Source organism: Eurosta solidaginis, chromosome 1 (genome assembly GCF_040869045.1).
Source record: "Eurosta solidaginis isolate ZX-2024a chromosome 1, ASM4086904v1, whole genome shotgun sequence".
Lineage (NCBI taxonomy): Eukaryota > Metazoa > Arthropoda > Insecta > Diptera > Tephritidae > Eurosta > Eurosta solidaginis.
Genome location: NC_090319.1, coordinates 314,694,102 through 314,710,932, shown reverse-complemented (window position 1 = coordinate 314,710,932; position 16,831 = coordinate 314,694,102). Strand labels below are relative to the sequence as shown.

The 16,831-nt window shown below is 37.2% G+C and overlaps 1 protein-coding gene across 4 annotated transcripts in view; it reads right to left on the bottom strand.

Moving 5' to 3' along the window:
• The window catches only part of LOC137237664 (uncharacterized), a 31,950-nt gene extending 18,066 nt beyond the window's left edge, over positions 1-13,884 (bottom strand). For all 4 annotated transcript variants that reach the window (XM_067761616.1, XM_067761617.1, XM_067761618.1 and 1 more), the window contains exon 1: positions 13,504-13,884. In XM_067761616.1, the coding sequence (XP_067617717.1) occupies positions 13,504-13,509 (6 nt within the window). In that variant the 5' untranslated portion in view covers positions 13,510-13,884. The remainder of the gene's footprint in view (positions 1-13,503) is intronic.
• Between the last annotated feature and the right edge of the window lie 2,947 nt (positions 13,885-16,831).

Genomic DNA, 16,831 nt, shown 5'->3' with positions numbered 1-16,831 from the left:
TCTCACATATACTGAATGAGCCCATAGTGTTTATAAACAGTTAAGCAGAAACAAAACTATAAAAGTATATTATAATTCATAAACATATGTGTAATATCTTCTTTACTGCGAAGTTTCCAATCCAGATGTACTTTAAGTAATTGTTCACCTGGGTTTGGTAGTTGCGCCCTATCTTTTTGGATTTGTTTCTTAAAAGCTATTTACAATAGTCATTCACCCTTATTGTCATTGTCGTCGTCGACATCGTGGTCGTTTTTCAGTCAACGTCACATCGTATCGACGTCGTCGGCACTTCGACACCAAATCGGTATTGGCTAAGCTTGTTGAGACGACGACGAAAATCGATAAAACGAAAGGAAAATATACCATCTCTGCCATTTCTGGATCAGCTGTTCGCTTTTTTATTTTACTATTTCTGTATCTTTTTCGCGATTTGAGATTTGTTTAAATATTTCTTTTCAAGATTTTACATAAATGTTTTATTATGACAGTCGTGGGAGCTCTAGTGACGAAAATAATAAAGAGGAGCTTAGACTCAAGAGAAACCAAATCAGAAATAACTCCGATTTTTTCTAGCCCAGCTACAAGAACCGCGAATTGTTGCGCACTCGTTATTTTCATTTTGAATATCTAAAAAACAATGCATATTACATGTTCGAATATTTAATTAATTAAAAAAGAAATGTTTTACTTACAAATTTTCTTTCTGTCGTCAGTAAAAACAGCGTCGATAAAACTGGCGTCGTGTGAGGGCGACGACGACAGCAAATTTGCTTAAGCGCCAAATACACGACACGAACATTTCCGCGAACATTCCCGTTATGTCATGTTTCTGCGACCTTTGCTGTCGTGTATGGTGGTGTTTGCCAGTTCGCGCAAATGTTCGCCAAAAATCAAAATATTTTAATTTTTGGCGAACATTTGCGCGAACTGTTCGTGCGTGTATGGCGAAATAGCTCATAATCGTAGTAATTTCTGAACGGAACAGACGTGCGCGGAAAAGTAAAATGGACAATAAAAAATTTCTGAGTGAATTTATTGAAATGTATAAATTTTTTTTACGCTTATTTGCCACAGCGAGCAATTGCAGCACAATTGTTGTCCGTATTCATTGCTGTCTGAAAGAGAACTAATGTTCGGCCAAAAGTTCGTATAGTGTATGGCCAAAGCTGCGAACAAGATTGCGGAATGTTCGAGGAAATGTTCGTGTCGTGTATTTGGCGCTTTAGCCAATACCAAACATGTGTCGATAGTCGTCAATAGTTACCGAAAACGACGATGGCAATACCGAATTTAACACGTCGTCGTGAGTCATCGTCGTTCAGTGACGACGACGACAGTGACAATAAGAGGGATTGTTAATGACATATTTTCCAGCAAGGATGACTTGATTGAAACTCTCATTTTTTGCGCTCTCACGAGGGATTTATCTCAAATTTGTGCTGGCAACAATCACAGATAAATCCCTCGCGCCAGCCGAAGCGGGTGCCAGAACAAAAAATGTGCCAGCTAAAACGAAAAACAGGCCAAAATTTTCGGTAAACTTTAGGTTGACCCACAACTGTAGAAAAGCGTTCAAAAATTATGGGAAAAATAAAAAAATACTTCTTTTGGTGTAAATATTATTAATTCGAAGGCGGAGGGTAAATATTATTTCCCATTCAAAAGTTATCACTAAAAACAGGGTTTGTAAATAAGAAGTCCCGATGCAACCAGTCCATTTTGATCACAGAACCTGGAACGTCAGACATGTAAAATAAGCCTTATCCACTAAATAAAGTTGACTATTATATCCTAGGTCCGATTCATCTATGTTTTCCAGTGCGTTTATAAAAAAGAAGTACTTGTCTACACAATTTTTACATACTTAGTTGAAACATACAATTTATGTATGATTGCGTAGATTTGATTCCACTTTCCTTCTTACTTTACTGTAAGCAAAATTTTTATGTTGAAAATAAACATAACCAATAAACACAAATAAATGTATAATTGGTTAAGTTAAGAGAAAGAAAGTAAAGCGAATTAAACGCTACTTACTTATTACTTTTACATACATACATATCGCTCATTTACTTCAATAGTGTCATAACTGAAAAAACACAATTTTTCAGGAGAGCCATTCAAACATTTTAACTGCCATATGTTGCGCATATAAAGGCATATTTTCATTTCTATAGCACGTGGTAAATTATTAACTGGATCACAAAGATTTTTTTATACAACGTAGATCATGATATTGGGTACGTTTATATGTTATTAACTCAAAAGTCGTGTTTTTTGAGTTATGATACTATTGAAGTAAATGAGCGATATGTACTTAAGCATCTATTTCTATGTACATCGGTAAGTGCACATTTACGCCAAGTTGATTGCAAGCCTGAGTTTTTCAAACGCATGACTGGTTTTTCTTGCCAGCACATAAACACTCCTAACTGTAATTTACAAGTTGATAAGTGACGTGCTGCTGCCTTATTGGCAGCCAAAAACATTACTGTCACGTACGTAACATGCCATCACTCCAAACACTTACATATGTATGCCCGTAGGTTGGTTCGGAACTTTTTGTATTATCCCTGCAACCAACTCAACAAGTATCTGACCTCTTCAATATACTAAAGCTACAGTTTTTCTACTCGTTATCATATTTTATGAGTCAGAGCATTTTCGCTTGCCTGGGTTATGTAAATTTCTAGCTCATCATAAATTTTTTTCGGCATTAGCCGTCGGCAACAAAGCGAGGTTTTTAAATATTGTAACGAATTTAGGGAAATTCTTCTTATTTTGCACCTTCTGCTAACGTTCGAATAGCTAAACTGTTGAATAAAGCACTCCAATATTCTGTATTGCAAAATGGTCTTTATTAGACTACTTTGGGAATAGTACAATTATACTTCACTTCGCAACTGATAGCGTGTTTAAATCAAACTGGTTAATCATTCCTCAGATTGAGCTGCTTTTATACTCTCTGTTGCCGCGTCCGCATATTTCTATTAAGGTCTAGACGTTTCGTCTTATAGAACTGCTGTATCTCCTGCTTGGTAATTCAGCTACACATATGCGTGTGGATGTGTGAGTAAAAACTTCGGCTGATGACTACATCTGTGTGTGTCAGGTATCTCTTCGTTGCCTTGTACATAAGAGTGGCTGCTTCATGTTTTTGTTGTTGCGTGATTTTTAACTTGCCTAGTGATGTCAACATTCGCCAAAATATGGTACGTATAGCTGCCATGCTTCTGCACCAGATAGCAGGATAGGGGGCCAGTTTATGTTCTGTGAAGTTATAAAATTGCCTTCTATTGCCTTCTTTATCGAAGGTATATGAGAAGTTATTGGCAACGCAAATAACTGAACATATAACTACAAATAATTTGCTATCGGACGTCCAGTCGGGATTCAGAAGAGGGCACAGCTGTGCGTCATCCGTGTTAAAGATTCTTGAAGATATACGACCAGCCTATGACAATAATGAACTCACTGTGTTAGTACTACTGGATTTCTCCAAAGCTTTTGATACGGTTGATTTCAAAATACTTCTTTTCAAGCTCGAAGCCAGCTATAATTTCAGCACTTTTGGAATCAGGTTAATGAGAAGTTATCTCCTCGAGCGATTTCAACAGGTTCAATGCGATAACCAAGTCTCTAGTCTAAAACCAATCACATCTGGTGTTCCACAGGGATCGATCCTAGGACCATTATTGTTTACACTCTTCATCAATGACATAGTTACTTGTTGCCACAATGCCTCCATACATTTATATGCAGACGATACCCAATTATACATGTTTCGACCTATCGGTCTTTCCGAAGACTTATTTGCTAGACTGAATGAAGACTTAAGACGTATAGCAAACTGGGCTAACCTAAATAAACTATCTCTCAATGCAGCTAAATCTAAGGCGATTGCGTTAGCAAACACATCAAGTAAACAACTTTCCTGATATTATTCTCAATGGAGATAAAATCATTTTTCATAATGTGGTAACTAATTTAGGTTATAAAATCAACTCTAAACTGACTTGTGTTGACCATATCAACCTTGTGGTAAGGAAGATATATAATACCTTGCGTAATTTATACAGAACTGCCTATTTGTTACCACGAGACGCTAAGATGAAACTGGTCAAAACTCTAATAATACCTCAAGTCTCTTATGGTGAACTAATATACGGTAACCTGGTCTCAATGTCACTCAACAAATTGCAGCTGGCCTTTAACAATGTTGCCCGGTTTGTTTTTTCTAAAAAGAAATTTGAGCACATATCTTCATATGCAATGCAGATTCTCGGATGCGGTATTTATAATTTCCTAAAAATGGGAAATCTCTGTTTTTTGCATAAGCTAATACACTCACAAAAGCCGCCGTACTTATTTAACAAACTCAGTTTCTGCCAATCTACACGGACTTTGAATCTATTAGTCCCGAATTTTAAGTACACAACGTCATCCAGAATGTTCTTTGTCAGTACAATCCGTCTATGGAACTCACTCCCATACGCAACTAAAGCTATTAGGAAAGCAGGATGTTTTAAGCAAGCAGTATTATCTTTTCTCAACTCTTAACTTACCTTTTAATTATATATCTTTATCCTTGTCACAAAAATTTGAACTGAGGATGTTTAATTGTTAAAAAATAAGTTTATTTTATTATCTTTTTAAATCTTGTATTTATGTTATATTATATTATATTATATTATATTATATTATATTATATTACTCTATTTTTATTTTTGATAATGTGATACGAATGATGTACTATCTAAAATACTATGTCTTACTTGTACAAAAATTCAAATAAATGAAATGAAATAATGAAAAAATTACAAAAAATTTTAATGCACTGGAACAAATTTTTGTATGAGCTTTTTTTCTTTTTATCACTTGGAGCGACACTTCGGTGTTCTTTTAAAATCAGTTACAAAATGATATTTTCTGCAGGAATAAGCTGAAAACTTAGAACCTACTGCCAATTGCGGAGTTTTCTTGAAACATTTTGTGGCATTCTCCCACCCACGGATTTAAGCCCATTTATAATTGTCCTTGCTTTCCATACTACCATCCCACAGTGGCCGGTTTCATAGGCCAAAAATAAAAAAATCTAAGTGAAAAGTGTGTCACCAAATTTGCCGTTAGTATCTCTTATTAGAACAACCTTTAAAGAGGTATATTTGTTTTTGTTGTATTCGAACTGTAATCTTTAAGAATAGCTTCAAAAGTGAGGTTATGGTATTAGTTGGTTTTTGCAGTGTGAGCAAGTTAAAAATAAAATCCAAATTTAAGCTATTTAAAAATACATAAAATCTCATTGTATTGAAATAAGTAAAAATGAATATTGAAGTCAAAAATATTTACTTCATTTTGAAATAATTTTTGTGTCTTTAGCTTGCTGTGTTTTTTGTTATTTAAAATTTCACCAGTGCCTTTATTTGCGTTTATTTGCACAAATAGTTAAATTTCAGCTAAAGTTTTAGTTGGGTTCCTCATCGATCCTCACGTTATTATTAGTCAAAGTTTTAAGATTCTCAAGTGTTAATATCAGCTGCCACTTTCTGCCACTAACTATGTCTTGCGACAGTTTTCTGATAGCGTCACCATGATAAATTATTGTCGTATGTTATATGTGCTCACATGTAACATACGACATTATTTTATCCAGTCGACGATATACAAATGTAAACTTTTGTGTGTGCTTGTTGTTTTGTTATTTTATGCATGCAACATCTTTTAATAACTTTAATTTATTTATTTAATCCTATTAAACATAGTATTTGCGATAGACACATCTTACCAATTTTCTTTGTTTTTTGTATGTATGCGGTGAAAGTGGGTGGTTGTGGGTCGGTATGAATGTATCACCCGCACCAGTTTTATGAAAAAATAATTCTCATATATTTGTAAAGCCTCGACCAAAGTTTCACGTTGATATCTCTACTGGAAGTATTTTTGGCCCCCAACTCCGTATAAGACCGATCAGTGTGCATCCGTTTTTCCGGGCTCATTAGAAATCAATCATATCCTGCTTTCTGTTGCTGCTTAGGTTTATAGACGAAACATTTTTACTTGCGAAACTTTTCCTGGTTGTGATGAGATCTGTAGTCTGTGTAAATTTATCTCGATTGATTACAGCTGTTACATTCAAAAGGACGATGAACTATTGACACATCGGCATCTTTACTAATAAGGGTGCTGATAAGTCAGGTGCATTAAATCAAATTGGTTTCCTTGAAATGCTTTTCGTCGCTACTTTTGACATCGCTATTGTTGTGATGCGCGACAAATCTAACGCACGAAATTGGCTACATAAATTTTCTTGAGTCTTATCGTAATCATCATTACGGACGAGACAATACATCTTTAGTAGAACTTTTCTCTCACACACTACAAGGGCCATCTCAACACCGTCCATGCGGCATTAACAGCTATTAAGAGATTTCGGGCACGTTAACTGGAGGATGGAAGAGCAGGAGGAATGAAAAAGCAGATGAACTAGATAAAATGGGTGCATGCCGTGAAGCTTGTTCCGTATACGTCCCAATTAGACTGGGCGAGATTAAGAGAAGGCGAGAGGTGCACATGATCGACCAAGCGGGAAAGGCGTGGGTTCAAGCGCGGGGGGCTGTAAAGTGTCGAAGATTATGTGTAGGTCTTACAACCTTGGACTAACAAAGTTGCTTCCATCTTTAAAAAGAGAGGACTGTAGACTCATTACTGGTATTCTGACTGGACACTACCTCGCTTTTGCCTTTAAATTAGGCTTGGTCAGTGATAGCTGATGTAGGATTTGTTGGAGGAGGAAACGATTGAGCACGTTCTGTGCTCATGCCCTGCGCTTGCCAGGCTAAGACTCCAGCTATTAGGAGTAATACAGCTGTCAGATCTAGAAGCAGCAAGTGGCTTAAGTACTAGAAAGCTTCTAATATTTGCGAAGAGGATGGAGTAATTTTATAACATAGGTCCTGGTTTTTGATAGGGGTTTTCAGTTTGATCGTTAAAACAAACTTCTGGTAACACTACGGACTCATTCAGTCTATGTGAGGTCCTCATGGACCGGAGAGTTCAACCTAACCTAACTGGAAGATTGAGAAGAAATGTTGGGACAGTGTTTATATTTTTCTCTATTTGGCAACTCTCGCTACCGTTCCACTGATTTTCAAAAATGCGCTTCTAATATATTCTCCAAGGACAAGTAGCTCAAAATTGTAGGTACAGATCACTGCTTCCCGTCCTCATAGCAAGTCAGATATGCTTAATTCTTACACTGTGCACAGTCACCGTTTGAATACACCCAACTAACACCTAACTGAAGCAGAGCTGCTTCTCAGGCGTACACAGAGATGTTTTAATTGGAGACCAGGCTATTACAAAAATTGTTTGTGCTTTTTTTTTTTTCGAACAGAAATTTATCGCGATTATCGGCTACTTGCGAGGTTCTCGAATCTTGTAATATTCGCAAAGGCCGCGAGCTTCTTGAGATTTAATTTAATCGGTACATTGGCAGTTTTATATAAAGCGTGTAATATCTTCTTGAACAGCAGCGCGTATTTCGAGTATTTCGAGATTCGAGAATCTCCCAGGAAGCCAAGTTCTCATGTAAGCTATACATGAGTGTTTCGAGATTTGGGAATCTCGCGAGAAGCCAAGCTGTCGATTTCTCGAGTCGCGAAATACTCGCTTGTGATTGAGAAGAAATCTCAAACTCATCCAATACCACCTTCCATCAGCCTTCATACTGTCGAAACAACCTGTTTCTTAGTTCTTAGTTGGACAACCTCGATCAACAAACTCATTTCCTTTATAACCTTTCTCATAGACTGAGTATCTGCATGCACTCCGATTTCATAAAATGCGCTATAATTTATTAAGATAATTCAATTAATACTGTGGCGAATGTTGACATCACTAGGCTGTTAGTAAATAATCACGCAACAACAAAAACATGAAGCAGCCACTCTCATATACATGTCCACATTACAAGTAGCAACACTTATGTAGAAAGCAACGAAGAGATATCTCACACACACACATATATAGTCATCAGCCGAAGTAGTTACTCACACATACACACGCATATGGCTATAAATTACAAACATATACGTATATGGCTTGTAACCAAGCATGAGCTACAAGAGTTTTAGAACGGAGAGTATAAAAACAGCGCAAGCTGTGAAGTACTACTCCCAAAGTATTCTAAATAAAGACCAGTTGCCATACTGAATATTGGAGTGATTTATTCAACAGTTTAGCGATACGAACGTTAGAAAAAGGTTGCGTAATAACCAGGATTTCCCAAAATTCGTTACAACACTTTAGTATCTTCTGTGGCGGATGAATGCATATTACGTAAGTGGAATATACAAAACACCGTCAGATCTAATTCATAATTCAATGATTGATACCTTAACTTAAGCACGTACTTATACAAATATTTCGATACGAGCGCAGAAGTAATCATCACGTCCCTATTTACTAACACCGAGTAAATGCGGTAAAACTTATTTTTTGCCTTTATGTAAGTGCAAAAAGAAAGTGACGTTTAGTACGAAAATTACCGCTAATAATATTGCAGTCAACATCGTTTTTACAGTTGACCCAACGTGGTTGGGTGAAGTAGTTGATGAGGAAAATTGGTTGTAAGTATTTAGGTATTTTACGAGTTTTTCCAATTGGAAAGAGTAGTTTTTGTAAGATTTTGACTTATAACGGAAGTTGTTTATGGTAAAATTTTTATTTACCAGCTTATTCAAAAATTGCCAATAACTGAAAAAAACGAGCCATAATAAAAAAAGCTAAAAAATTGCAATGTTTACAATCGGCAATTGTTATTAGGACATGTTTCTGGTACATACTTATTTTATATGCTTTTTAATCCTACTTGTGTGGAATAAGTATAGGCGCGCTTAAGAGCTTAGTAATGTTCGATGTTCGATTGTCCTCGGTGTAATTATGAACAATCAGCGTGGTGATGAGCTAAAAAGAGAATGGGACTCTGCAACAAGTCCACACCGGCATATTCGTAATAAAGACAGGCTGTAAGTAGTCGGCTGTCTTTGAGCAAGCTGTTTGTTGTATATAAAATTGTAATGTAAACGTAACGACGCAATTTAAGCTAAGTACTACACTAAGGATATGCACATTAGGCTGGGTCGATTTGCATGGACGAAAGTTAACCGGTATCGCGTCACCGATTTTTGGATAGGATTTGTGCTCAGGAAAAAAAAGTTCCACTAAGCATACCCAAAAAAATAATTTTCGAGCCTGCGAAATTTCATTTTTTTGACTTTTTTCGACTTTGATTTTTAAGGTTTTTTTCATGACTTACTAAAAAAATTTTCATATTGACTGTTAACGGAAACAACAAACATTTAAACTATGCATGGTGTTAACGGTCCAAGCCATACATGGATGAAAAGCTGTAAAGCTGCAATCCGTAGATACGGCACTGCATAGTATGGTTATAAACATAGAGAAAGCTTTGGAATATTAGGAGTGCTCCTTGGCAGTCCTCTTAGACATTGCCGGGGCTTTTAACATCTCGCCAAACAGGCGATCATGGAGGGTTTCTAGTACTTTGAGGTACATCCAGCCCTAGCCAAATGGATAGGAGGAGGAGAGCGGTATATCGCCCCTCCCATTTGATATTTACAGCGATTACAAAGCCCCGTCCCATACTATCAAAGAATTAGAGACGGTATTTAGGCTATCAATGCTTTACATAACAACCCCGACGGTTGCACTGTGTACCATTCTGCACATTCCATCTGTTGACATGGTGGCGAAGAACATAGCGTTAACAACTGCAACGAGACTCAATGCCTAGGGGCAGATTGAGCGCAGACCATACGGCCGTAGTAGCATAGCGCCATAAAATCTTGAACGGACAGACTACCTAGTTCTCAAACTGCGCTTCGTTGGGTCTCTTAAAGCCACAATAGAGGTGGAAGGTTGGTGCAAGGGCGCTCAAATGGCAGACGATGCGATACACGTGTATATCGATGGTTCCAAAGTAATAGGAAAACGTAAGATCTGCGGTGTAATGTGCTGGTCCGGAATTGAGATCACTGTAGCATTTTTCAGGCGGAAGCATTATTCGTGCCTAAAAAAATAGAAACACTGAAGGAAAATAGATTAAACTGCAGCCGCATAAATGTTTGCATTGACAGCCAAGCGCGATACGAGATTAAAAGAAGACGAGAGCTGCACTTGTCAGTTATAGCAGTTGTAGGAAGTGGGTTAGAGGAGGCAACGACCGAGCACGTTTTGTTCTCACGGTCCAGCGAGTCCAAACTTACCTAAGGTGTTTACGAATCGTTCATTGCCAAACAACAGCTTTTACACCAGCGGGTTAGGGGGTCAGAATATACCGGCGTTAGGTATGCCTGTCGTAAGAGGCGACTAAAATACCAGATTCCAGGGGCTGTGTAGCGCAACCCTTCAGGTTGCCAGCGCAATATAGAGCTTCTCCGAACCTAATTGTAAACCTCACCTATCCGTGGCAAATCCTGTTTCACTAACAGACGAGCAGCTTGGGGGTGGGGAGGGAGGGAAAGCCCGAAGGTTTAATGTGGCCATATAAATCGTTCCCGTGATGGTCGGGCTAGCACCTTAATGGTGCTGTGTTACCGGAGCGTACCGGATCTGTATCCGGCAAAGGACCATCACATCGATAACACTCCCAAAGCCTTCGGGGAGCAACCTCATCGCTACAACAACAACAACAACAACAAACAACAGCTTTTTATATTTATTTTTTATTTCCTTTATATTAGGTCGGTTGAACGTTTGGCCGCTTTTCATACAAATCTTTACACATAGGTTAGAACACCGTGACAATGCAACAAAAGGAGAAAAAATCCGTTAGGTGGCGCACGGATCGGATTAATTAAATAAGAATTTGAAAATTTTCAAACCAGCTTTTAAGTAACTTCTCGATAGCTAGAGACTTGAAATTTCATACTTAATTAAGAGGTCGATGACAGCCGATGACACGAAGAAAGAAAGAATCGCTAGGGGCGCACGGGATGAGATATATAGAAAAATCGTACGAAACGGAGGGATTCTTGGGATTGATTTTAAGTAAGTTCTCATTGAGCTACAACTGACAGGTTAAGACACCATCACAAAGGAACAAAAGGAGAAAAAAATTCCGTTAGATGGCGCACGAATCGAAATATTTAGATAAGAGTTTGGAAATTTGGTGCTTTGAGATCGATTTTAAAGTAACTCCTCATTGGGCTACAAACATGAAACCTCAGAGACAGGTTAAGACATCGTGACAAAGGAACAAAAGGAGAAAATAAAAATAAAATAAACAAGTAAGGAAGGCTAAGTTCGGGTGTACCCGAACATTATATACTCAGCTGAGCACTTTAGAGGCAAAATAAGGGAAAATCACCATGTAGGAGAATGATATGGGTATCAAATGAAAGGTGGTAATGAGTATTTTAAAAGAGGGTGGGCCTTAGCTCTGTCGGTGGACGCCTTTTAGAGATATCGCCATAAAGGTGGACCAGGGGTGACTATAATGTGTTCGAACGATATGGGTATCAAATTAAAGGTATTAATGAGGGTTTTAAAAAGGAGTGGCCCTTAGTTGTATATGTGAACGCGTTTTCAAGATATCGACCAATATATAGACCAGGGTGACCCAGAACATCATCAGTCGGGTATCGATAATTTATTTATACATGTAATAACACGAACAGTATTCCAGCCATGATTCCAAGAACTTTTGATTTCGCCCTGCAGAACTTTTTCACTTTCTTCTACTTAATATGGTAGGTGTCACACCCATTTCACAAAGCTTTTTCTAAAGTTATATTTTGCGTCAAAAAACTAATGCAATCACCATGTTTCATCCCTTTTTTCATATTTGGTATAGAATTATGGCATATTTTTCATTTTTCGAAATTTTCGATATCGAAAAAGTGGGCGCGGTCATAGTCGGATTTCGCCCATTTTTAATACCAAGATAAAGTGAATTCAGGTAAGTGCGTGAACTAAGTTTAGCAAAGATATATCGATTTTGCTCAAGTTATCGTGTTAACGGCCGAGCAGAAGGACAAACGGTCGACTGTGTATAAAAACTGGGCGTGGCTTCAACATAGTTCGCGATTTTCACAGAAAACAGTTATCGTCATAGAATCTATGCCCCTAACAAATTTCACAAGGATTGGTAAACTTTTGTTCGACTTATGGCACTAAAAGTATTCTAAACAAATTAAATGAAAAATGGCGGAGCCACGCCCATTTTGAAATTTTCTTTTATTTTTGTATTTTGTTGCACCATATCATTACTGGAGTTGAATGTTGACATAATATATTTATATACTGTAAAGATATTAAATTTTTTGTTAAAATTTGACTTTTGAAAAATTTTTTTTGAAGTGGGTGTGTTCGTCATCGGGTTTTGCAAATTTTTAGTTAGCACACATATAGTAATAGGAGTAACGTTGCTGCCAAATTTCATCATGATGTCTTCAACGACTGCCATATTACAGCCAGCAAAAATTTTAAATTACCTTCTTTTAAAAGTGGGCGGTGCCACGCTCATTGTCCAAAATTTTACTAATTTTCTATTTTGCGTCATAAGGTCAACCCACCAACCAAGTTTCATCGTCTTAAAACGCTTTTCTTAGCCGTCTTTGGTAATGAATTATAACACTTTTTCTGTTTTTCGAAAATTTCGATATCGAATAAGTGGGCGTGGTTATAGTCCGATTTCGTTCATTTTAAACATCGATCTGAGATGAGTGCCCAGGAACTTACATACCAAATTTCATTAAGATACCTCAAAATTTACTCAAGTTATCGTGTTCACGGGCAGACAGACGGACGGATGGCCATGGCTAAATGAATTTCTTTTTTTGATATATAGAAGTCTATATCTATCTCGATTAGTTTATGCCGTTACGGATTACCGTTATGCGAACAAAATTAATATACTCTGTGAGCTCTGCTCAGCAGTATAAACATTTTAAGCACTTCCTTTATATAAATGGACAAAAATCAGCGAAAAATGCCTCCTTATATAAAGAAATATTCTTGCTAAATTTTGATTTTTAAATTTTGACATAGAAATTTCCAAAATATTTATGAGAAGTAAAAATATAAAGGTGGAGCGCAATTGATTGATTAATAATCCTCGTGCTCCAATGAAACGTGAACCAGATACGGATAAAGATTTCTATTCGTATCTTGTTCATGTTTTATTGGAACACGAGGAATATCTCCTTACCTACCAACATTCCAATCTAATTAGTGTGCGCTCCTCTTTTATATTTTTACTTCTCATAAATATTTTTGCAATTTCTATGTCAAAATTTAAAATCAAAGTTTATCGAGAATATGTCCTTATATAAGAAGACACTTTTCGCTGATTATTGTCCATTTCTATAAAGGAAGTGCTTAAATTTTTTTTATTTTATTCTTATTTTTGTTTGTATCTTATAATTGAATTAATTCTCTTAAGAGAAAATATTTGGAAAACACAAAAAGAGCACTCACCTTCATAGTTTTTTTTATATGGTTTATTTATTAATATTCCAATAAATATTCTTAAGATATTTAAATGACTTATTAACTTTTCTTATATTTGGAGGATGAATTTGCAGCACTCAAAAAATTTCCCTTACACACTTTACTCCTCCAAAAGAATGTACAGAAAAATTAGAATCGAAATTAAATAAAAAATAACGTCCAATATCTTCATGTCCGCAAGCTGGTCTCCTTATTATATATATCCTTTATTAACGGTTAAAATTGGACTATATTTTTTTTGTTTAGTTCACTGCTTATCACAAGCTCGACAACTAATTTAACGCAGGCGCGAAATTTGAAAAGCTAAACGTGTGTATCGTACCGTCAAGTGCGTTAGAAATTTCAAAGTCGACTGAAAGAAATTTCAACTAGCAAATCAAACAAAACCCTCAATGCCATCGAATGCTTTTGCTGCTGCTGCCACTGCCAAGGATGCAATTGTTGTTGCCATTGTTATTGCACTTGTTGCCATTCGTCACACTGTTAGCTGGCGGCTTTTTTCTCCAGCTATAGCATGCAAAAAAACCATACCAAACTGGCGCTGCATTACATATTGGCAAATAACTAAAACGCTTTTTCCAGTAATAATTTGTTATTGGTTTCTTGTTTTGTTGTTTGCTTTGATTTTTCTTTTTCTGTTATTGCTTTCCAACCAATTTTGGTATTACTGATGAAAGTGCTGTCGTTTATGTTGAAGAACGCAGGCATGTTTATGTATGTATTAGGGCGGGTCAATTTAAAAATCGCTCATTGCTCTGTGAAAATCGTATTCTAGGGATCAAAATAAGAAACTTTGCCGAAGGAAGCATACCTCTAAAACGAATTCTGATGTCCCCCCTTTGGGTCGTAGGGGCAAATTTTGAAAAATCCCACTTATTTTGATCCCTAGAATATGATTTTCACAGAGCAATGGGCGATTTTTTTGCCTCCCCACAAATCGACCCGGCCTAGTATGTATATATGTATGTTGGAATTGTTGTCTGTTTTTTGTTTTGTTTTGTGGAGTGGTCAAGACGCTTTCACGGTTGTCTGTTTTTGCCAGCGTTGGTCTACCACATCAGCTGTTGCAACTATGTCTGTTGTGGGCAATGGCATTGGCAATTGCCGGCAACAGTAACGGTTATAAACGATATACCACATACATACATACAATATTGATAGTAATTTTTTTAGCGTGTGCTATCCATATACCATTCATTTACTTACCTCCCCACTCCTTGCATCTTCTTTAGTCAGCACGCGATTTTGCGCATGCGTAACGATGAAGGCTATGATAATAAGCGCTGAGCTTTCATGTAGTAGTAGGTGATGGCGCAATATTAAATGCGCTGAGTTATTGGCGCAAACGTTATATATTGTGCTGAGTCCAGTGATTTGAAACATTCTTAAGGCGGAAAAATAAATGTATCCCAACACACAACTGAACCATCCAATCCGATCTATATATCTCACAAAGTTTGAAATGATCTCAAAAATATACTACCTTTTGCAAAAGATCAGTGTGCGTTTTGATAAGTTATTAAATTTAAATTTATTTAAGGCTGTCTTGTTCTCTGCGCCTGAGTCTTGCATAAAAGCAATCAAAATCATTTCACTGTATAATCTCTCTGCCAATCTCTCTGCGTTTTCTCTTCCTTTTCTCTGTAGCAATACTCTTGCTCTTATTCTTTCTCATCCTATAGCATTTACTCTTTCTCTTCTCCCACTCTCGACTTCACTCGTCCTCTCCAGCTTCTCTCTCACTACATTGCTGTCTGTTTCACCTTATCGTCTTCCTCAGTTTGTTTCTTTTGTCTATCCTTTCATATCTGTCTTTCTTATTTCACTTCGCTTTGACTGCTTTTCTAGTTTTCTGCTCCTTTCCTGTCATTCTTTCGTACTCTTTCACTTACTATCCGTACCTCTCGCGTTCTTTCTCTTATTCCTCTATCCTGTTCGGCCTTTCTCCTTTTCCTTCCGATACCTATACCATTATTTCATCCTTTTCCTTCTGTTTCTCATCATAGTATTTTTGTGCAAGGTTTACAATACCATATCGTAAAAGTTGTTCTATCTCTAAAAAAAAAAAATTGAGACTCATGATGATCATACTAATACAAAACAAAACAAGTAAGGAAGGTTAAGTTCGGGTGTAACCGAACATTACATACTCAGTTGAGAGCTATGGTGACAACATAAGGGAAAATAACCATGTAGGAAAATGAACCGAGGGAAACCCTGGAATGTGTTTGTATGACATGTGTATCAAATGAAAGGCATTAAAGAGTATTTTATGAGGGAGTGGGCCTTAGTTCTATAGGTGGACGCCTTTTCGAGGTATCGCAATAAAGGTGGTCCAGGGGTGACTCTAGACTTTGTTTGTACGATATGGGTATCAAATGAAAGGTGTTAATGAGTATTTTTAAAAGGGAGTGGGCCTTCGTTCTATAGGTGTTCGCCTTTTCGAGATATCGCCATAAAGGTGGACCAGGGGTGACTTTAGAATATGTTTGTATGATATGGGTATCAAATGAAAGGTGTTAATGAGTATTTTAAAAGGGAGTGGGCCTTAGTTCTATTGGTGGACGCCGTTTCGAAATATCGCCATAAAGGTGGACCAGGGGTGACTCTAGAATGTGTTTGTACGATATGGGTATCAAATTAAAGGTATTAATGAGGGTTTTAAAAGGGAGTGGTGGTTGTTGTATAGGTGGTCGCCTTTTCGAGATATCGCCATAAAGGTGGACCAGGGGTGACTCTAGAATGCGTTTGTACGATATGGGTATCAAATGAAATGTGTTAATGAGTATTTTAAAAGGGAGTAATCCTTAGTTCCATAGGTGGACGCCGTTTCGAGATATCGCCATAAAGGTGTACCAGGGGTGACCCTAGAATTTGTTTGTACAATATGGGTATCAAAAGAAAGGTGTTAATGAGTATTTTAAAAGGGAGTAATCCTTAGTTCCATAGGTGGACGCCGTTTCGAGATATCGCCACAAAGGTGGACTAGGGGTGACCATAGAATTTGTTTGTACAATATGGGCATCAAACCAAAGGTGTTAATGAGTATTTTAAAAGAGAGTGGGCCTTAGTTCTATAGGTGGACCCCGTTTCGAAATATCGCCATAAAGGTGGACCAGGGGTTACTCTAGAATGTGTTTGTACGATATGGGTATCCAACGAAAGGAGTTAATGAGTATTTTAAAAGGGAGTGGGCCTTAGTTCTATAGGTGGACGCTTTTTCGAGGTATCGCAATAAAGGTGGGCCAGGGGTGACTCTAGACTTTGTTTGTACGATATGGGTATCAAATGAAAG